General features: G+C 40.6%; 1 protein-coding gene across 6 annotated transcripts in view; it reads left to right on the forward strand.

Annotated features, from left to right (window-relative positions):
- The first annotated feature begins 9,946 nt into the window (after positions 1-9,946).
- The window catches only part of cdc14ab (cell division cycle 14Ab), an 87,277-nt gene continuing 77,416 nt past the window's right edge, over positions 9,947-19,807 (forward strand). For 2 of the 6 annotated variants that reach the window (XM_039767296.1, XM_039767298.1), the window contains exons 1-4: positions 9,948-10,365; positions 10,691-10,781; positions 15,403-15,478; positions 17,872-17,910. In XM_039767296.1, the coding sequence (XP_039623230.1) occupies positions 10,269-10,365; positions 10,691-10,781; positions 15,403-15,478; positions 17,872-17,910 (303 nt within the window). In that variant the 5' untranslated portion in view covers positions 9,948-10,268. Of the gene's footprint in view, positions 10,366-10,690; positions 10,782-15,402; positions 15,479-17,871; positions 17,911-19,807 lie in introns of all 6 variants that reach the window. The other 4 variants (XM_039767297.1, XM_039767299.1, XM_039767300.1 and 1 more) reach the window with 3 other exon arrangements.

Genomic DNA, 19,807 nt, shown 5'->3' on the forward strand with positions numbered 1-19,807 from the left:
TAAACCGTGGAATAATCAACAAAAGGAAGTTGATCGAGTGACATAGCGTGTTGGAGAAACTTGAAAGCTCACATTTACAAAATCGCACAGTGCCGGAAATAAAAAAGAAGTCGCATATCCAAGTCGCCGTGAAAAGCCGAGTTGTAGCCCACCGTCTGAGTGTCATATGAAAGCTTATTAGGGTACAGAGAAAAAAAGGCACACGGTGGGGAAAAAGCACGAAATGTCAACTTCAATCTCGACATTTCCACTTTAATCACGTATTTAATTTGTCATTAAAGTAGAACATCATAAACTTCATCTTAAAATCGTTTAATTAACCAGTTTCTCAAATCACATCGTAATTAAAGTAGCACGTTAAATGTTTTGTTTTGTATTTGATCTTCTATGTGCTCTGTGTGTGTGAATCACTACTTGCTTCTTAAACTGGCTCTCTTCCTCCGACAGCACACAGAGTCCATTACATTCGTGATATTACAGCTCTCTGAATAACTCAAATACTGAGATGTATACGTGATATCATTTTCATGATGATAGGAGCTAAAGCACGTTATTAAACATGTGTTTCACGGCGCAGTGATTGTGTGCGACCTTCAATTAAATAATTTATTGCAGCAGTACTCAGGGGCGGCTCTGGGCTTGTGGTGGCACTGGGCAGAGGAAGAATCGGTGGCTCCTTCGCCCGCCAATATCAGTAAGGTAGCTATGCACAGTGGATGGCCACATCCGTTGCGGACACTGATAGCCGCCTCGTGCTCACGACACAAGCGTTTAACTTTTGCCGAAATTTGTCGCTGCGTTTTTTAGCTGTGTTGTTATTTTCTCTTTCTGTTTTATATTCAATATATATTGACGTAGCTGCCACTGCAGTCCTTGCTTTTCTTTCCCCAAATACCCAATCACCACACAATCAGCTCTGTAACAGAAGTTAAGCCATCTGTAAGCTTAGCGCCGAGTCTTCAAAACGTTTAAGGAACATTGAAATAACTTCGTAGTACATGTATAATTATTCTATCCTTCACGACACTCCCAGTGAAGAATTTAGATTATTTAAATGACGTTAAAGTTTTATCTGTATAATATAATAAACAGGCGCAGTGGTAGCGCTGCTGCCTCACAGTTAGGAGACCCGGGTTCGCTTCCCGGGTCCTCCCTGCGTGGAGTTTGCATGTTCTCCCCGTGTCTGCGTGGGTTTCCTCCGGGCGCTCCGGTTTCCTCCCACACTCCAAAGACATGCAGGTTAGGTGGATTGGTGTTTCTGAATTGGCCCTAGTGTGTGCTTGGTGTGTGGGTGTGTTTGTGTGTGTCCTGCGGTGGGTTGGCACCCTGCCCAGGATTGGTTCCTGCCTTGTGCCCTGTGCTGGCTGGGATTGGCTCCAGCAGACCCCCGTGACCCTGTATTTGGATTCAGCGGGTTAGAAAATGGATGGATGGAATATAATAAATATATTTTGCTGCATTTCACCTTAAAAATGATATCATCATCATATGTAAATACGCGTCCGTACAGGAAAGGCTTTGAAATGTTTTGCCATGGCTGAGACAGCACGTCCTTGAAGCTGTATACCGATAATTCTCTTTCCGATCAGCTGCTGCTGTGATTCCCACTCAGATACAATGATATAAATACTCCGAGTGGTGCAGTGAGAGGAATATGGAAAAAGATGATCCGCTGTGGCATCTCCTAACGGGAGGAGCTGAAAGAGAAGAAGGTGCAGTGAGAGTAACAACGCTAAAGCAGTTCTGTTATTTGGAATACTACGGCTGTTCCCTGGACCATTATATTGTTACAAGTTAATTACAATCAGATGCATTACACTAATAAACAATATGCGGTTAGTTTCAGTGTATTTATAAAGCCGCGTCAGGAAAATAAGGTGTAACCACACAGGAACATTAGCATTGCTTTGACGCTGGGTGCCACCAGTCTGAAAAACCGAGCGGAGAACTTGTGTACGACAAGGCATGAGGTACCGTGGAAAAGTGCGCGGCTTTACGCCAAGTGTAGGTTTTATACATCGCGATTTGAACATGGAAAAGTTCTTACGCAACATTTCTGTGCGTACGCACCGTTAATACATGAGGCCCCATGGTGTTGCCCCTCAAGTTGGTGTTTCCTGCAGCTGTCCACTGGTCTGTGGCATCCACTGGGAGGACGTGTGTGCCACTCCTCCATTCAGACGTCTGTCTGAGGGGTGTCTTGCCTGTAAAGCTTGTTGCAACTTCCCCCCCACAGCCTCTTGATGGGATTCAGATCTGGGCTTTGACTTGGTCATTCTAGACACCACCATTTATCTATTTTCAGCAGTTCTTTGGAGGATTTACTGGTATAGTTAGGGTCATTGTCATGTTACAAGGTTGAGCTTTAATCTTCTGCTGGATGGTCTCACGTTATCCTCAAGCACCGTCTGACACAATGAAGAAGTCACAGTGGACTTTATGATGGCAAGCTGCCCAGGCGGTGATGCAGCAAAGCGGACCCAAACCACCACCCTGCTTTACTGTTGCTATCAGGTTTTTCAGGTCAAGTGCTGCTTTTGGTTTTCTCCAAACATGTCTTCTGTTACTGTGGCCAAATAATTCTTTATCTTTGCCTTGTCTGTTCCAGAAGTTTTGGTTTTTGCACATGGTGTTCTTGGGTAAATGTTAGTCTTGTCCTGATGTTCTTTTTTTTTGGACAGCAAGAGTTTCCTTCTCCTATGTAGATGTAATCCATGCAGCCATTTTGTAATGGCAGACTCACACACTTTGACATCATCAGCAGTGGCAGAAGCCACCTGGAGGTTCTCTGAAGAGACTTCTTTCAGCATCTTGCATTCTGTTCTTGGGCTGCTCTTGCTCGATTGGCCTGGCCTGGCCTTGGTAAGCTGCCACTTGTTTGTAATCCTCTTGACTTGTAGATGATCTTCCACACAGTGGAATGTTTGATTCCAATTATATGGAGAGATTTTAAAACCCCTTCACAGACTCACAGGCATCTGGAACCTTCTTTGTGAAGGCCTCAGTGACCTCTTTCACTTTTGGTATGGTGATTAGTCACACTTTAGTAACAAAGAGCAAACTAAACGGACTGTCTGCAGTTTAAATAAGACAAGACGAGAGAAGATTGTCTGTCATGAAGTTCTGGTCATCTGCTCCTGACTCTAATTTGAGCTATCCATAAATGTAGCAGTGGACTTACTTATTCCACATGTGAAATTTGCATTTATGGTTATTTTATGTTGTACAGTGGACTACAAAATGTGATTGTGGCCTGATGTTTGTTATGTGATGTCACCTTTATCTCTAGTTACTGTTTAAATGAAGATCAAATCTTGATATGTCCACATATGTTAAAAAAGAAAAAAAATCTCATGGGGTGTACTTACCTTTTCACACAACTGTAAGAAAAAAATGAAGAATGTGAAAGAGGTGTGCGAAAAAAAAAAAAGAGACCTCCGCTCAGAGGCCCAAATGATGGCTCTGGCGTGCAGAGGCTGACAAGCTGACCAAAAGCTTCCAATGGCAGGGTTCTGGTGGGCCCCCAGCTGACCGGGTTCAATCCCAGACCTGAAAGTAAAGTGTGCTGAATCGCCTTTCATTTATGACCCTCTTTTTCTAAATGTTTTATTGCTCATTTGTTCCAAGACATTAGGAGGAGGCGCTTGTTAAATGGGATGATTTCCTCCAATTGTCCCCTGCCTGCTGGCACTGGCTTACTGCGGCCTGAAGGACAGAGATCATGAAATCGTCTCAGCTTTCACTCTGGGGTTGTGCCAAACGGGTGATAGCCATTGTATCTGGTGAGCATCTAGCAGTGTGTTATAAAGGAAAAAAAAAGCCCACTAACCACAATTCTGACTGAGTGTATTAAAAATGTCATTGAAACGTTTGGCAGAAGTGAACATCAAAAGGCCTAAAATGTGAGGCTTCTGAACTGAAAGCTGTGTGGCTGTAAATATCAAGTAAAGTCTGATTAACACGAAGAAAAATTCAAATAACAAAAAACTAAAAATACATACGAAGACCAATACAGCAAGACAAGTCATTTCATAAAGTAATTAGTATGGATGTGTCATAACCAACACATACGAGGTAAAAGCTGGAGTGACAGAAAAATGTCAAATGATTTAGAATTTCTGGTTGGTAAATATGCTACAAATTCCACTGAAGTGTTATTTTAAGATGTTGACTTAATTAGCTCTCGGGGTCCAATAATGAACACTGACACTTGGATTAATATTGTCTCTGTACGCTGATGTTTTTCAGAATAACAGTACATGGATGTATTGCATGATAATTTGTTATAACAGCTAATTATGAGCAAAGCAGTCTAAATATAGTGTTTTAGAATAAACACCCATAGCCTGTTGACAGGTACCTTACAGAAAATGTTTAGCCTGCTTCTACAAGTTTGAACAGTGAGAAGTTCATTGATTTGCTCAGGGTGGCACAGTGAGGCATATAAGGCACTATCTATCTATCTATCTATCTATCTATCTATCTATCTATCTATCTATCTATCTATCTATCTATCTATCTAATCCTGCCAACTATGCTATCTATCGATCTATCTATTTAATCCTGCCAACTACGCTATCTATCTATCTATCTATTTAATCCTGCCAACTACGCTATCTATCTAATCCTGCCAACTATGCTATCTATCTAATCCTGCCAACTACACTATCTATCTATCTATCTATCTATCTATCTATCTATCTATCTATCTATCTATCTGTCTATCTATCTATCTAATCCTGCCAACTATGCTATCTATCTATCTATCTATCTATCTATCTATCTATCTATCTCTCTAATCCTGCCAACTATGCTATCTATCTATCTAAATGGCTGCATAGGAGTCATGCAGTTAATACCATAATTTTTTTGTAGGACTCTTTGTATGTACTGGATTGTTAATTTGCTCAGGGGCCAACACAAAGTCAAGGTTTCTTAAACTTGAAACTTTTTATTGCCTCTTTCTACCGGAAAAAAAACTATATCCCAAGAATTGTTATATAAGTGCGGAATTGTTGGTTTCATTTTTATAATGGGTTTACTAGCTAATTAAGCAATTTGTCCAGGGTCACACAATTCGATAATCAAAGCGATAGTGCAGTTCATTTTAAATATGTACAGAATTTCAACAATGTGACTAATAGAAGGTTAAGTGTCTTATTTGGGGTCACACATTGAGAAAATGATGGGGGACAGAAAATGGGACCATCATATTGTACAGCACATACATACGTGTCCCATATTAAAGACTAGCAAAATACCCGCGCTTCTCAGCGGAGAAGTAGTGTGTTAAAGAATTAATGAAAAAGAAAAGGAAACATTTTAAAAATAACGTAACATGATTGTCAATGTAATTGTTTTGTGACTCTTATGAGTGTGGCTGTCATCAAGGATTTGATTATCATTATTTCTTTCAATCAGGTTCGTATTTGGAGGATGTGTTGTGTTCAAGTTACATTCCGCGTTTGTCAACCGTTGTAAAGATAACAGCTTTCATTCATTGATTCCTTTCTTATTACATCAATAAACAGCTCGTCTTCCTCTTTATTTAAGACATCACACACTGCATGCACGGGTTTTTTTTTCCACTGTCTTCCTTTAGCTGGACATTGACTTTTTCCACCGTGTGCTTTGTTTCGGCAGCAGCTGCACTTATGAATATGCTTGTATGCGTCACTCGCTTCATATTCTTTTGCTGCCTTTTCAATTGTGTAATGCGTGTTTTGTTCAGCGCTCTTTGGAGCTCTTACTTTTTGTCTGCGTACTGCGTTCACAGTCAGTTCACGTGAGCCGCTCGGTGTGCATGCATCGAAGGTTCTCAGCTGTGCTTGTGCCATGTCGTGCGACGTGCACGGCTTTATTTAATGTTAGCTAAGACCCGGCACTTAAAAGATTCTCTCGCAGTTTCGCTGAGTTTGTGCCAAACACCACCCTGACCATCTCATCTTTGTCAGCATAAGCACAGTCCTTCACCCGCGAATGTTTAGCGGCAGAGTGTTTCTATTGGATTGCTGCTGACGGACGGCCTTATATGGGCAGGCACTCAATTACGTGGGAGGCGTGACGATGAGGGACGCAACTCCGCCTCTCATGGCGACCGAGCTGTAGGCTATGGCCGGTATATATGTACATAAGTAGGTTCCAGATATGACCGTTACGTGTAGAATTTCAAAATGAAACCTGCTTAACTTTTGTAAGTAAGCTGTAAGGAATGAGCCTGACAAATGTCAGCCTTCTACCTGCACGGGAAGTTAGAGAATTAGTGATAAGTCAGTGAGTTAGTCAGTGAGGGCTTTGACTTTTATTAGTATAGATTATTTAAAAATACCAATCTGTCCTGGTTTGTGCAGCAAACATCACTCCGCCAATAAAGACAACATTTAAGTGTATTTATTATTAGTGTGTCTTTACATGTTCCATTAATATGTTTTGATATTTCTGCAATGGGAACAACGCAATCTGAATTCACTGTAGGGAAAGAAACTAAGTGAGTAGTAGGAAGTTAACCCTGGGCCTTTAAGATATGTCATGGTCCAAGTCTGTATTTAATAGCAGATGAAGAAAGCTGATCAGTACAATCCATTTGTTTTTCACATTTCTACAGTATGAGCACCCGCAGTTCAAGTAAGCTTCTTTAAGGTCAGAGGGAGAGTCATTGGTGTGAATTGAATGTCTGCCTCTGTGATTTTACACGCGTCTTTCCACCGTCAGTACACCCCAAGACACACAATATGTAAAGTGTGACTTCTTTTTATATTTTTAAACTGTGAGTCCGCACTTTTGATTGAGCTGACAGCCTTTTATAGTTCAATTGTTTAGTCACTCAGGATGACAATGTCTGTTAGGTGTAACGAAAACCTTAAAAGAGCAGGGCTACAGAGTATGCACATTTTAAACTTTATTAAAGTGTTATTAATATGAGTAGTGAGCATAAGCATACCTACACAATGAAAGTTACAGATATGTTTGATGATAAATTGGGATTGCTTGTTTATTAATGTGAATATTAAAATATAAAGCACAGTTTTGTGCATAAAGCTGTAGATTTTTTTCTTGCACAGTGCCTTTCAAAAAATATTTTGACCCTTAAATGATAGGTTTGGTATTTTTCGCATCAAAGTCATTTCTTCTCAAACATTTTATATGAGCATTTTCCATGCAAAATTGTGCTCTAAAGTTAAGCGTTTTCTAAAAATTTAAAATCTTGCCCTCCACTGTGCTTTACAATAGAGGATAATGGGGCATGGAGCACCACCGGAAAAAAAGTCTCCAAGACTTCTAGCAGACGGTGGTCTGATGACATCACCAAGGGCGACTGAGAAGAGCTAATTTTCTTAAGCTGAGCTTTTGTGCCAATTAGCATGACTTTGGTTTTGTTGCAGTTTAATTTTAAAGAGTTGCATTCCATTCCAGGTTTTTTTAATTTCCCTGAATAATAATAATAATAATAATAATTCTTTACATTTATATAGCAGTTTTCTCGCTACTCAAAGTGCTCTCCACGCAGGGAGGACCCAGGAAGCGAATCCACAAATCTCCTTACTGCAAAGCAGCTGCGCTACCACTGTGCCAACTGCAAGTTATATGGCAAGTTGAGAGCTGAGAAAGCTCTGATGAACTTTCTCACATTTAACTTTGAACAGAATGGAGTATCATCTGCAAAAAAAAATGATAACCCCGTCCAAAGCTACTAATAATATGGCCAAGGGTGAGCAGAAAGCAGAGTTCCTCAAGGCTCTGTCCACGGCCCTCTTTGCGTGACCGTCACTGAGCTGGACTTCCTGCTGCTAAGACTAACACATTCTTGCCTATCAGGCAGTCAGGTAGGACTTAATCCATTGAAGAGCAGTGCCAGAGACACCCAGAATGTGCTCCATTCTGGACAGCAGTATATCGTGCTTGACAGCATCAAATGCTGCACTGAAGTCTATCAGAATAAATACAGTCGATTCCTGTTAATCGGACCACATCGGGACGTGATCATTTTGGTCCTAATAACCAGCTGGTCCAATTACACAAACATTCCCTATACATGTGCAACCAAGACGGGACGTGCTATAAGTAACATATTAAAATGTCATTATGACTTTTATTGTGCTGCACACGCGTATGGTGAACGTACAAACAACAACTACGTACATGTGCATGTATGGTTGTTTACAACTTTGTATATTGAAAAAGAAATCTACAAACACAATAAAAAGGTTACATTACCAAATTCCAGTCAATGTTTGAAGAACTTGTCTAGTGTGATCTGTGGCGAGCCCAGGGATCCTCCCGATGTCGCTGACCCGCTTTACATCCGCTTTCCACGGGCGACTTGTGGCTTCCTTTTCTTATTCTCTGTCACGTTCTTTGGTCCGATTAAACAGAATTTTGGTCCAGATAAGCAAACAATATTAGGCTTATGAAACATGCTCTGTTTCGGTTCTTTAGGATTCGGTCAGAATAAGCGGCAGGTCCAAATAACCGGTGGTCCAATTAATCGGAATCGACTGTACTTTGAGCCAATCGTTCTAATGGGCCTTACGTATGGAACGAGCTCCCCGTAGTCTCTCAGAACCTCTGCAACAGTGACTATCTTTAAGAAGAATTTAAGGACTTGTTTGTTTCAATGTGGTCTTGAGAAGTTACGCAAAATGACACCCTCTGTGGGCTAACTAGAAAGATTACAATAAGCAAGTCTTTCGGGGCCTGAGTTGCCTCGAAAGCTTGCATATTGTAATATTTTTAGTTAGCCCATAGAGGGTGTCATTTTGCTTAACTTCTCACTACATCCGTAATGCCTAACATGGTATGGCACCCTAGTACGAATGTGGTCTTGATAATCTAGAGATTTGTTCATGTTATTCTGTTGAATTTTTTCATATAGAGCTTTAAATAGTATTTATTGACAGGTTAAAATCTAAACGACTAACGTAGATCTCAGTATTAACATTCGGAGAGCACCATGCAATGCAAATGTTTCTATTATGTGCCATTTGGTATGAGCTTCGTAAAAACCACAGTGTTAATGTCTGTGATGCGCCATGTGTTGGAATGACAAATGCAATGCCTTCCATTGCTAAAAATGTTTTGGAACCACAGAGACATAGCAACTGGACAGTCACCATGACAGACAATAAAGGATAAGTGTTTGTATTTATTGTTTCACTTAAAACTTGATTTGTAAAGCACCTAGGGATGACTATTTTATTTTAGTGTGCTATATAAATGAATTCTATTATTATTATTATGCCCAGAACTGCTATGATAGGTTCAGGCACCCTTCAGCCCAATGAAGCTCGCCCGGTAGTGTGAAGTTATTATATGTATATCACAATTGTATTGTTATTCATCTGTCCCTTATCTTACCTTTTTAACCGAGCATTTCACGCATGTATCGCGCTCCATTCATATACTGTTTATAACTGAAATGTCTTGATTTGAACACACTGGCCAATTTGATGCTTTCTGCAGTCGGGCCGTGCATCACTTTTTCAATTTACAGTTATCTCACGATGCTAATTACCTGTTAAAGTAATCCTTTAAATCCACCTCGACTGATATCATCCTGTCCCACACGAGCTGGATGCCATTTCATTCACACTCGTGGGACCAGGAGTTGTCGTCACATCTAAAACGACACCAGACATTTTGGCGGCTTTTTTTTACTGTATATATCTTTGGTTACGAAAGCTGGACGCGGGCTGATCGTGTATCGTTTATTAACTTTCGCCCTTACAGCATAGGTTAGCTGCCTGAAGTGGGACATTTCCAAAGAGGACTCTCGGATTTCAAGCGTCGCTTCACTCGAGTCTCCGGGGCACGTCGTCGGCCGCCTGCTGGCTCCCCCCCACCTTGCCTCTCGCCTCTCGCTTAGAAGCCTCGGCGGGCGCTGATTGGCTCCAGGGCACTGAACCCTAGCAACGTCCCGCGTGCAGAGATTGGTGCTCGCCGGCCACGTGACACCTCTTTAAGATGTTGCTTAGAGTAGTTTGTCTTCGCAACCATGGAGGAGCAGAAGAGCTGATACGGGCGGTGGGCTTCGCTTCACGCTGGCGAGGGGGGTCCGAGCGCAAAGGATAATCGTGCCCGCGTTTGCGGCTACTGGGAAATAAGAACGAAGACGTCTTAAGGGAAGACAGAGGGTGAAAGTCAAGCCGCATTCGGGGCAGCCACAGCGGGACAACACCGAGCGAGCGAGCGCGATGACGCCCCCGTGATTGAGCGCTTCAGACGACGACAGTTTACTGTTGTTATTCCCTCACGCGGTGAAGTTGAGTCCCATGAATCTCGACCACCTCAAGCATTCCGCGCTCCTTTCGATCCTGTTTAAGATGGCAGACGACAATGAACTTATCGGTGCTTCGGAGTTCATTAAAGGTGAGATGAGAGTCCCCGGCTGGGATTGCGGGCGGAATGGGCTTGTTTAAGTTTATATTTTACGGGGCACTGCTTTGCTTAACTTGTGGCGGGCATGCGAGAGAATGCTATAGAGTTGTCACTATTCTTTTATACATTTGGTGCTGGCTGCTAGTTCAGTGCGATTTTTAAACACGAACCCCACCCCTTTTTGCATGCGCGGTACATCCTGCACCGCTTCATGTTGAGTGCACAGTGTGAATGCGCATTGGTTATGGAGCCTTATAACCGGTCTCATTTCGTTCTTACTATTCATCCCAACTTGTTCTCTTTCCTTGTCCTACAGATCGATTGTATTTCGCCACCCTGCGAAACAAGCCGAAAAGCACAGTGAATACACATTACTTCTGCACAGATGACGAATTTGTTTACGAGAAGTAAGTAAAAGCTTTATCTTTCTCCTCCCATTGGCTTCCGTCCATGTTGAGGTGGCAAGCCTTGTGATTACAACAACCGTGGACCGGACTTGTTTGACTGATTCTTACTTGCCAGAACCTGAATAGCATTTGTTTTCATGAGACGATGTTTCTCTCCAATTAGCAGAAATTTGGGAAAGAATTCGGCGTAGAGTTTGTTTAAAAAAAAAAAAAAAAAAAGTGGGCTCATCATGGACTATCTTATCATTTGGACACATTAGATTTATTCAGTGATGTTAAGGAAAAATCAATATTAGAATACAAGTTCGGAAATTATGATGCGAGTCCGAAATGAATTAGTGAAAACCAAGCTATGTCATTTTGTAGAAACTCTAAGGCTTTTTGTAGATCAAGCATTTAAAAAAAAAAAAATTATTTAAAGTTGTTTGTAAATCGTTTGGTCAGATTTTCCAAATTTGCTGTTGTGGGTTTTGTTCACACCAGTATGTGTAGAAAACAGAAGTTAGTTAACATTTACAGAAGAGAAATATTTAATGGGAGAGACAAATTAACTCAAATTTCAAATGTCACAAACTCCTAATGCTTTAATTTTTCAAATCTCTACCTGTTGTTTTTCAATCTTTGTTAAATTATTATTGCTTATTATTTTGCTGATGCCTTTATTCATGATACCTTAACATTTGAGATACAGTTGGTTACATTTTATTTTTTGTTCTATTGAAGTGTACAGAGGTGCATATTATTGGCTGTCAGTAAAAGGGGTGTACTGAGGAGCACTGATGCCTCACAGTAAGGAGATCATGGATTTGCTCCTTCAAAGGCGTGCTTTGAGTAGTGAGAAAAGTGCTATATAAATGTAAAGAATTATTATACAGTACTTTGCAAATGTGAAATGTTCTGGAAAGTCATCACAGGACATGTAATTTGTTATGCTCTGCAATGTGTAGTCGTAATCTGACGTTCTCGTTCAGTGAGATTAGCAGCTGCATTCGTCAAGTTTGGCATCCCCTTTCAAGTAGAAGTCTTGTAATGTTTCATAAGTGGGGGCTGCAACTTTTACTCCCATTTTTTTCACATATTTGTGCTTGTATACTTTTGCTGCATTCATCACAATTTAGTATATAAGCATTACTCTTGCTTCTGCAATCCAAAAACCAACACAGATTTAGTGTTTGGTGATTGCTTTTCAGGAGTGAAGTGGACTGTTGTAATGTCTGTGCACTTGTGTGTGTATGTCTATTTGGTGCATTGCGTGTTGCATCCCTAAAGAGGTTTGCCTCATGTCTTAAATTATTATTAGCTGAGCCACATGTTTATCTAGCCAATATGGAAGTTCTGGAACACAATTTTTATGTTGGAATGTTGTACAATAGCCGCATGTGTATATAATTCTCAAACAACTTGCTACAGATGCGCACAGTTTCCATGGAATGCCACGTTTTTCTGCCACATCTCAATGATCTACAGTTCTGATTGGCTGATGACTCAAATGTTCCCATATGAGTAACACTGAATGCTTTCAAGTGAGGTGCCCCGTCCAAGGGTTGGTTCCTGCTTTGAGCCCAGTGCAGCCGGGGAAGACACCCGAGACCATTAAATTTGGTAGGTTGATTAGATAATAGATGGATGGATGGATGGTTGGATGCACAATTGTAGGTGTATCCATTACATTTATAGGGTTAATGAGAAGCCTCCATTTCTTTATTGGAGATATATATATATATATATATATATATATATATATATATATATATATATATATATATATATATATATATATATATATATATATATATATATATATATATATATATATATATATATTGGAATGCTAATCATATTCTCATTTTGGACTCTCTTTTTTAAATATGTGACACTACAAATTAAAATAAGTGCAGCTGAATTTTAACATCACACTTTTCAAGGCATGTATTTACAGTATATTTCTGAACTAAGTTTTTTGCCTTGAAAGCACAATGCAGACTTTCAAGATTAAGTTAAACCTTTTTAAATATTAAGCACGATTCCATGCTGAAGTTCAAGCTGTGCTTCTAAACGTTTTTTTGAGGAAGATGCAAGTCCGATACTTGCCAGACATCAGTGGTGACTGAGGTGGCCTTGGTGGTGGTAAGCTTTATTTACTTTGTTAGCTGGCGTAAGTTAGTTTTATTTGGAGGTACGGTTGTTAAAAGCTTCTTTAGGGCTGACTTTGAGTGTGATGCTTTTATTGCTTAGGCAATGAAGGATTTTTTTTTAAATTTATATTAGGGACATAAGTACATTTTTCATTAGAACAGGCATGGTATGGATGAAGAATATTTTTTTTAACCGAAACTAAGGAGTTGGAGTCGAAGGTTTAGTGTGTCAGCTCCACAGTCCTGAATGTCGGAAGAAATAACCAAATGTGGCAAAGAAAGAGTGGGTATAATCTTCTTGGGAGTCTTTCTTTGTTGGTGGATAAAAATGTGTAGATATAGCATTATTCCGTGGATTTGGAAGAATGAGACCAACATAACTGTTAAGGATGGCGCTTTTGGAGCTTGGTAGAGATGACGTTTTGGTTGAGTTGTGCTTGACTAACGCGTGTTGTTTGGATTGTGAGTATGTGAGCGGTACTTTGGTAACGGGATCATTGATCATGCGGTTGATCGTGCGTTCAGTTGAGCTCCTTTTGGGTAGCTAAAAAGCAAATTGTTTCAATGTTTTTATCCAAAAAAGTTGTTGATATGGATGAGTAAAAATTGGGTCCTGAAAAGTTAGTAGGAAAATGTGTTTGTTTCAGCTGTGGGGAGAGATGGGTGAGGGTTTGGCTTGAAGACCATCTTGGAGTGTGCTTGATTTCTTTAAAGGGTCTGCACCTGTTTATGATGCTATCTGATTTTATAGTTTTGGGCCAGCTTGGTTACTGGAAGGAAGGGGTGGAAGGCGGTGTGCTTTATTAGCTATCAACTTTATGGCATCCCGGAGATGGAAAAGGTCTGTGACAAGTTAGTGCCTGATGTTCTCCTGGGATAGATTCTGGTTTTATTTAATACATATTTGCAGTAGTGGGTGTTTATTTTTATTTAATACATATATCATTCTAAAATGTCTGGGCTTGCGAGTGTCCTGATAAAAACCAAGATCCAGGCCTTTAATGACCTCGTGGGCACGACCATCAGCAGTGTGTCTGTCTGCGGAGAGAGTGTCGACCTCGTTGAGAGGTTTACTTACCTTGGCAGTGACATTCATGACTCTGGTGACTCTTCCTATGAAGTCAATAGACTGATTGGGAGAGCATGGGGGGTCATGAGGTCGCTGGAAAGGGGTGTGTGGCGCTCCCCATATCTATACCAAGGGACGAAGGTCCAAGTCTTTAGAGTCCTGGTGCCCCCTGTTTGTGAGACATGGACGCTATCCAGTGACCTGAGATGAAGACTGGACTCCTTCATGTGTGTCTCTCCTGAAAATCCTTGGGTACTGTTGGTTTGACTTTGTGTTGCTCGTGGAGTCCCAAATGAGGCACATGACCTGCTTTGTGAGGGAGCGTCAGTTACGGCACTACGGCCATGTGGCACGTTTCCTCGAGGGTGATCAGCTTGTAGGATCCTCATTGTTGGAGACCCGAGTGGCTGGACCAGGCCAAGGGGTCGCCCACGTAACACCTGGCTGCGGCAGATAGAGGGTCATTTCCGGAGAACAGGACTGGACCGCATGTCTGCCTGGGGGGTTGCAAACTGGGATCCCGAGTTGTTTCGTTTTGTAGTGGGTTGCGGCAACACGCTGTACCAGTGCATGCCCCCCAACTTGACTTGATTCCAAAAACGTTCTCTCCCCACCGCTGTTCATTTTTTCTTTTTAACTTGTTCGGAGTAAGGAACATTGTGCGAGTCCCTGCTAGTTCATAATGATTTGTTATTTTCTTTTTGTGTTTATTCGTGTTTGCATGTTATATTAAACCCATTTCTGGGCAATGCAGTTACTTCAAGGGGTAGATTCCTGTAGCACCTCACACATCCCTGTTCAGGATGAAGCAGGTTAGAAAACGACTGTCTGAATATTGCTGTCTGCCAGTGACTTTCAAGTTGACCGCCTGTGTTTAAGGATCACTATAACCTGCAGGCTTTGATATTATCACATTGATTTTTTTCTTTTGTTTGCTTATTATATATAAATAAAAAAAAAAAATACCACTATTCATTGGGAAGAAGGGAATGTGGTTAGGTTTACTGCTGTAAGGAATTTCAGGACTGATTAAAAAGGAGTTAGTAGCTAAGTCACCAAAGATATTGCTTAAAACCCTTGAGCGTAGAATAAATGAAGCCAAGGTGAGAGCTTCATAAGCACTTAGACACCGTTGACCTCGGACAACTCCAGACTGCAGCTGTGATGAAGATGGCTTTTTATACTTGGTACACCTTCTTCAACCGACTACATTTTTGGAGATTTTAAAATTAAGTGCCGTTGGAGGCTTTGGGAGGTTACCATGTACTTAAAGCCTTCTTCTAATTTTAAAGTATAACCTTTTGTCTTCATCCTTCCCTTAGGCACTACTGTTGTTGCTGTGGGTGTGAGTTTTGTGCCAGTCTTGTATTTTTCTTTATGTTTGTTCACACTTTTCTTGTTTGCCTTTGTGTTTCAGCTTTTATGCCGATTTTGGTCCCCTGAACGTAGCAATGCTGTATAGATACTGCTGCAAGCTGAACAAAAAGCTTAAGGTGAGTGAAACCTCAGTGGGATCGGCTTGAGGCAGTGGTGCTCTTTGTACCGCAAGGTAATACGATGGCTTTTGACAATAAATGCTGTCTGGTGACTCCCGCTGTGTTGCCTTGCCTTTTAGGTGCTTAAGCCAAAAAAAAAAAAAAAAAAGATCATTAATATGCCGACTTTTCGTGATGTTCTAGTTTAATTGTTAATACTGTGGCAAATGTTACCCTTTAACTTGTATCTAATATGCATAATGGACAAACACACATTAAACTTAATATATCTATACTGTTAGACCTATCACCGCCAGAGTTTGCAAAGCTTCCCCATGTGTACAAGGTGGAGACCATAGGCTGTGTTTTGTTCCAAAGTCTTTCCCCCAGGGAGCTTTTTATTTAGTGTCTGCACCCATAGTTCATTTGAGAAATGCCCCTAGGAGGCATTATTGGGACTTGGCACAAGCAGGCAAGTTGCCTCCCACCGAGGTTTTAGGGAGCGAATTTTTGGTTTGGGGCCAAACTTTTTCCTCCTGGGAAATGTCAGTGCCCATAGCCGCACTTTATACTTTATACCAACCCTGGCATTGCCAGATACCCCTGCTTGTAGACACACACAGAGCAAGTGTTTACATGTCTGCCATCTTTAATCTGGGCTTTTGAAAGTAATTTAACAATGTTTAGAGATGAAGGATATGTAGATCAGAATACAATATTTATAGGAAATTCGGCAAACTTGAACACCTATTGTGTCGTCTAATTGCAGTATTCTATCTGTCTGTCATATAGTGCCGTATCTGTCTGTCCATACAATTTATAATAATGAGGACTGATGTAAAACTGTTCCATTATTTGTTTATGAGGATATGCTTAAAATTGTATCCACGATAAAAGCATTGTTTAGTTACTGTATTCATGAAACGTGAGACAAAATTTAAATTTCACAGTTAATAAATATGGCATGAACTAGAAAATGATGTAATTAATACCTACAACATTGAAGAAACTAAACTACAGGCTTTATATATAGAATCCAAAGTAAAATACCCGATCTGTGTAATGCTAGAATTGGCTGACCTACGGTCATCCCAGCAATAAAATTGTGATCTATTTAGTTTGTAAACTGCAGGCATTGACCAGCATTATTTTTCAGTCTTTGTGTGTGGTGCGTTCTGTGGAGCACATCATCACAAAGCACTTTACATACTAAGTGTGTGGTATTTTGGTCTATGCTGCCTCAATAGGATTACTTACTCACTTCCTGCCCATGTTTCAGTGTCATATTCGTGCTATGAACTTCCTTTTCTATATTCTCCTGAAGGTGCACAGTCCCCTGTTACTGGTAATATTCTGCAGTCTTTTTCATGCTTCTGGAACCAGTTTGAGATGATGCCTGCTTTGTTACATGTTATCTTGCTGTATCATTTTCTTAAAAAGAGTAGGCTGTGGCCGTAAAAAGGATGTATATAGTCAAACAGCCAGGCTTATTCTCTCTGTGGAATTCAAATGAGGCTAATTTAGTTTTACAAAGGCCTAATAAGTGCCAGGAAATCATTACCCAAATTATTAAATTACCATCACTGGCAGATGCCATTGACGTAAGGCAGAATGGATCCATGTATTCATGTAGCTTTGGTGATGTGGTCAATAAGGCAGCACTGGGGACGTGAAGTTGCATCAGTTATGGTCGTGTGCTGCTGTCGTCCATTTGCTCCAAGGACTAATGCATTGTGCCTTTCTGCACATCACTACCATAAAGAGATGCCAGTAAAGGCACTTCTAGAGTTAGTTATATTGCTGAGGCGTCCTCAGATTTCAAGAAATTACCCAGGGCAGGGAAGATGGACCTGAAACAGTGGAGGTGTTAGTATGAAAGAACAGTTGCTGCTTCTATAAATTATTGTTGTGAGTCGTGCTCACTTCCGGCAGCCCCAAATTGAGGCTTAATGTGCTGATATTCACTTCAGTGCACGCTTATGTATAATGCAGTTGCTCTTAAATAAGTCTGTTATTTTCATATGAGTAATTTCGTACACCTTTGCTCAAATCCTTAAGAATTCTTACATTTCTTTCTTGAATTGGAACATTAAAGGAAAAAAAAAAAGAAAACGAGGCTTTATTAAGCAAGTGTGTCACTAAGGGCCACAGTGTTTCCTTGGGGGTGTCGGGGCTGCACACCTCTAATGTGATGTGGCCAAGTTCAACACATGCAGCTCACACCTACAGTATGCTGAGAAGTTCAACAAGGAATTAAATAGCTTTCACAAAACGAGGAGGAAGGCTTCCTCTGGGCATGTTCCTGATCGTGTGTCTCCTGAAGCCCATCTTCAAGTTAGCCAGGAAAGCGAAAGCGGCTCAGTTTCCGCAGAAGCCCTAAACAAATTTTTTTTTTTTTTAAATGATCAAAGACTTGGACTGGCAGCGTACAGACGTCAAAACGAGGTCAGGTAAGATGAAGCACAACTGTGTTTTGGTTTAATGGATTGAGAATGCCTTGTTTAACTGTCTGCTGCTGCCGTCTCTGTGGCTGCCTCCATCTGCACAACCTGATCATCAGTGGAATGTTTAATACTAGGGTTGCCAAGCAGCTTTTAATAAAATTCATAACATATGTCTGCTTTCAGTGTAGCATTATCTTTAATTGAACTAATTATGAATTCAGCAGAGTATATTTATATTCTCCTGTGTATTTTATTTTTCCTTCTTCGTAACCATATCATCAGAGGTACTCTTGTACAATTTGTAGGTCATTTTCTCAACCAAAACACACTACTTGTACTGTTAAGTGACAGTCATTCTTATCAATATTTTTGGTAGTTCTGCAAGGTACACCACATAAATATATATAAAATATATTTGACACTTAGAAGTGGAGGATAGCAGGCTGCCACACAGTGTGGTCTATTACTGTACTTTGTCTGCAGCGTAACCTCTCCAAAGGTGCAATAAGAATAATGAGCACAGTCTGCATAATATTTAGCTTAAGTGAGGGGTTGTGTTTTGCCAGCAGTTTTCATGTGACCTAGCAGGGAAGCTGCATCATTTCTATTTTTCGCAACTGACGGATTATTAAAGCCGTTTTCCTGGCTGCCGTCTGACTGACCAGGATTAAGCTGCTGTCTAGTGTGACTTGGGTCACATTGGCCGCCATCTTATGGATCAGCCAACTGTTTTGTGACATGCAGATGTTCGTCCACAAAGTAGTTCTTGCAGAAAATGTGTGTGTTATGGGAAATAGGTCTCTTTACTGTTGGGGAATGTCCTTTAACCTCCTGATACAGATGTCTCTCTAATAAATGTATTCAATGTTGTGGCCCCTGGGGGAGTTTAGATGAGAACAGGGGATGTTTTTAGAACTCTTATTTTGAAGGCTATGCATTTTTTTTTTTTTTTTTTTAAATTTTATTTATGACAATCTTTCTCTTCGTGTTTGTGTGAAAGATGATTATAAAGTATGGATATATATTTCTTATTCCTTCAGTCTGTATTTATTTATTTATTTTTAATGTTTTTCAAAAGCAATGTGTGTCATAAGTGTATAAACACGCATTTGAAATGAAACGAAAGTACTATGAAATTTTGTAACTGCAAGTTAACAAAGTACATTAAAGGTAAGCAGCCTTAAACATGCATTTAAAGCACAGTCTTGCATTTCCAGTGCTCCAGGAACAGCATAAAACAAGAAATTGTCTGTTTGGGTATTCTGTATTTGTATACTTGGCAGGTGTAAGGAGAAGGCCTTAGGGGTTAAAGTCTATGGGAGGAGGACGAGCGTCCGCCTTTACTAAAAGCTGGAGATGAAGTTGGACTGTCCCGTTTTTAAACGTGGTGCTCCAAGAGAGCTTGGGAGTTGAACGCTAGCCGACTTCCGTGGTGCTGTCGGTGTCGTTTCCTCTGCTTAGCTGTTCAACATCCGGGCCTTGAATCTGAAGTAGCTTGTCGTGGTTAGTCTGTGATGGGATCTGTACTGTGTACAGATAACCTGTAACCCCTTCTCCTAATCTCATGAATCTGTTTAAATTACAAAGGCAAACAAAGCTTAGTGACATGGAGGTGCGTGCCTTGTTATGATGTTTTCCCTTTCAGCATGACTTCACTACTATGAAGGATGCTTTGAGCACCATTTCTCTCTCTCACTTGCATGCTGCAGGAGAAGCTTGAATGCACAGTTAAAGGAAGGAGAGATGAAAGGCAGTCAGTGCTGACTAGTTCCTAAGGTACTTGATCATAAGTCATTTCAGTGATTTGACCTAAGGGAGTGGCAGTAGATGTGCTGTGTTGATATACAGTCACGGGTTTATAGCAGGAAACTGCTTATCTTGAAGTATAACAGTTTGGATTAGA

This window comes from Polypterus senegalus, chromosome 10 (genome assembly GCF_016835505.1).
Source record: "Polypterus senegalus isolate Bchr_013 chromosome 10, ASM1683550v1, whole genome shotgun sequence".
Classification (NCBI taxonomy): domain Eukaryota; kingdom Metazoa; phylum Chordata; class Cladistia; order Polypteriformes; family Polypteridae; genus Polypterus; species Polypterus senegalus.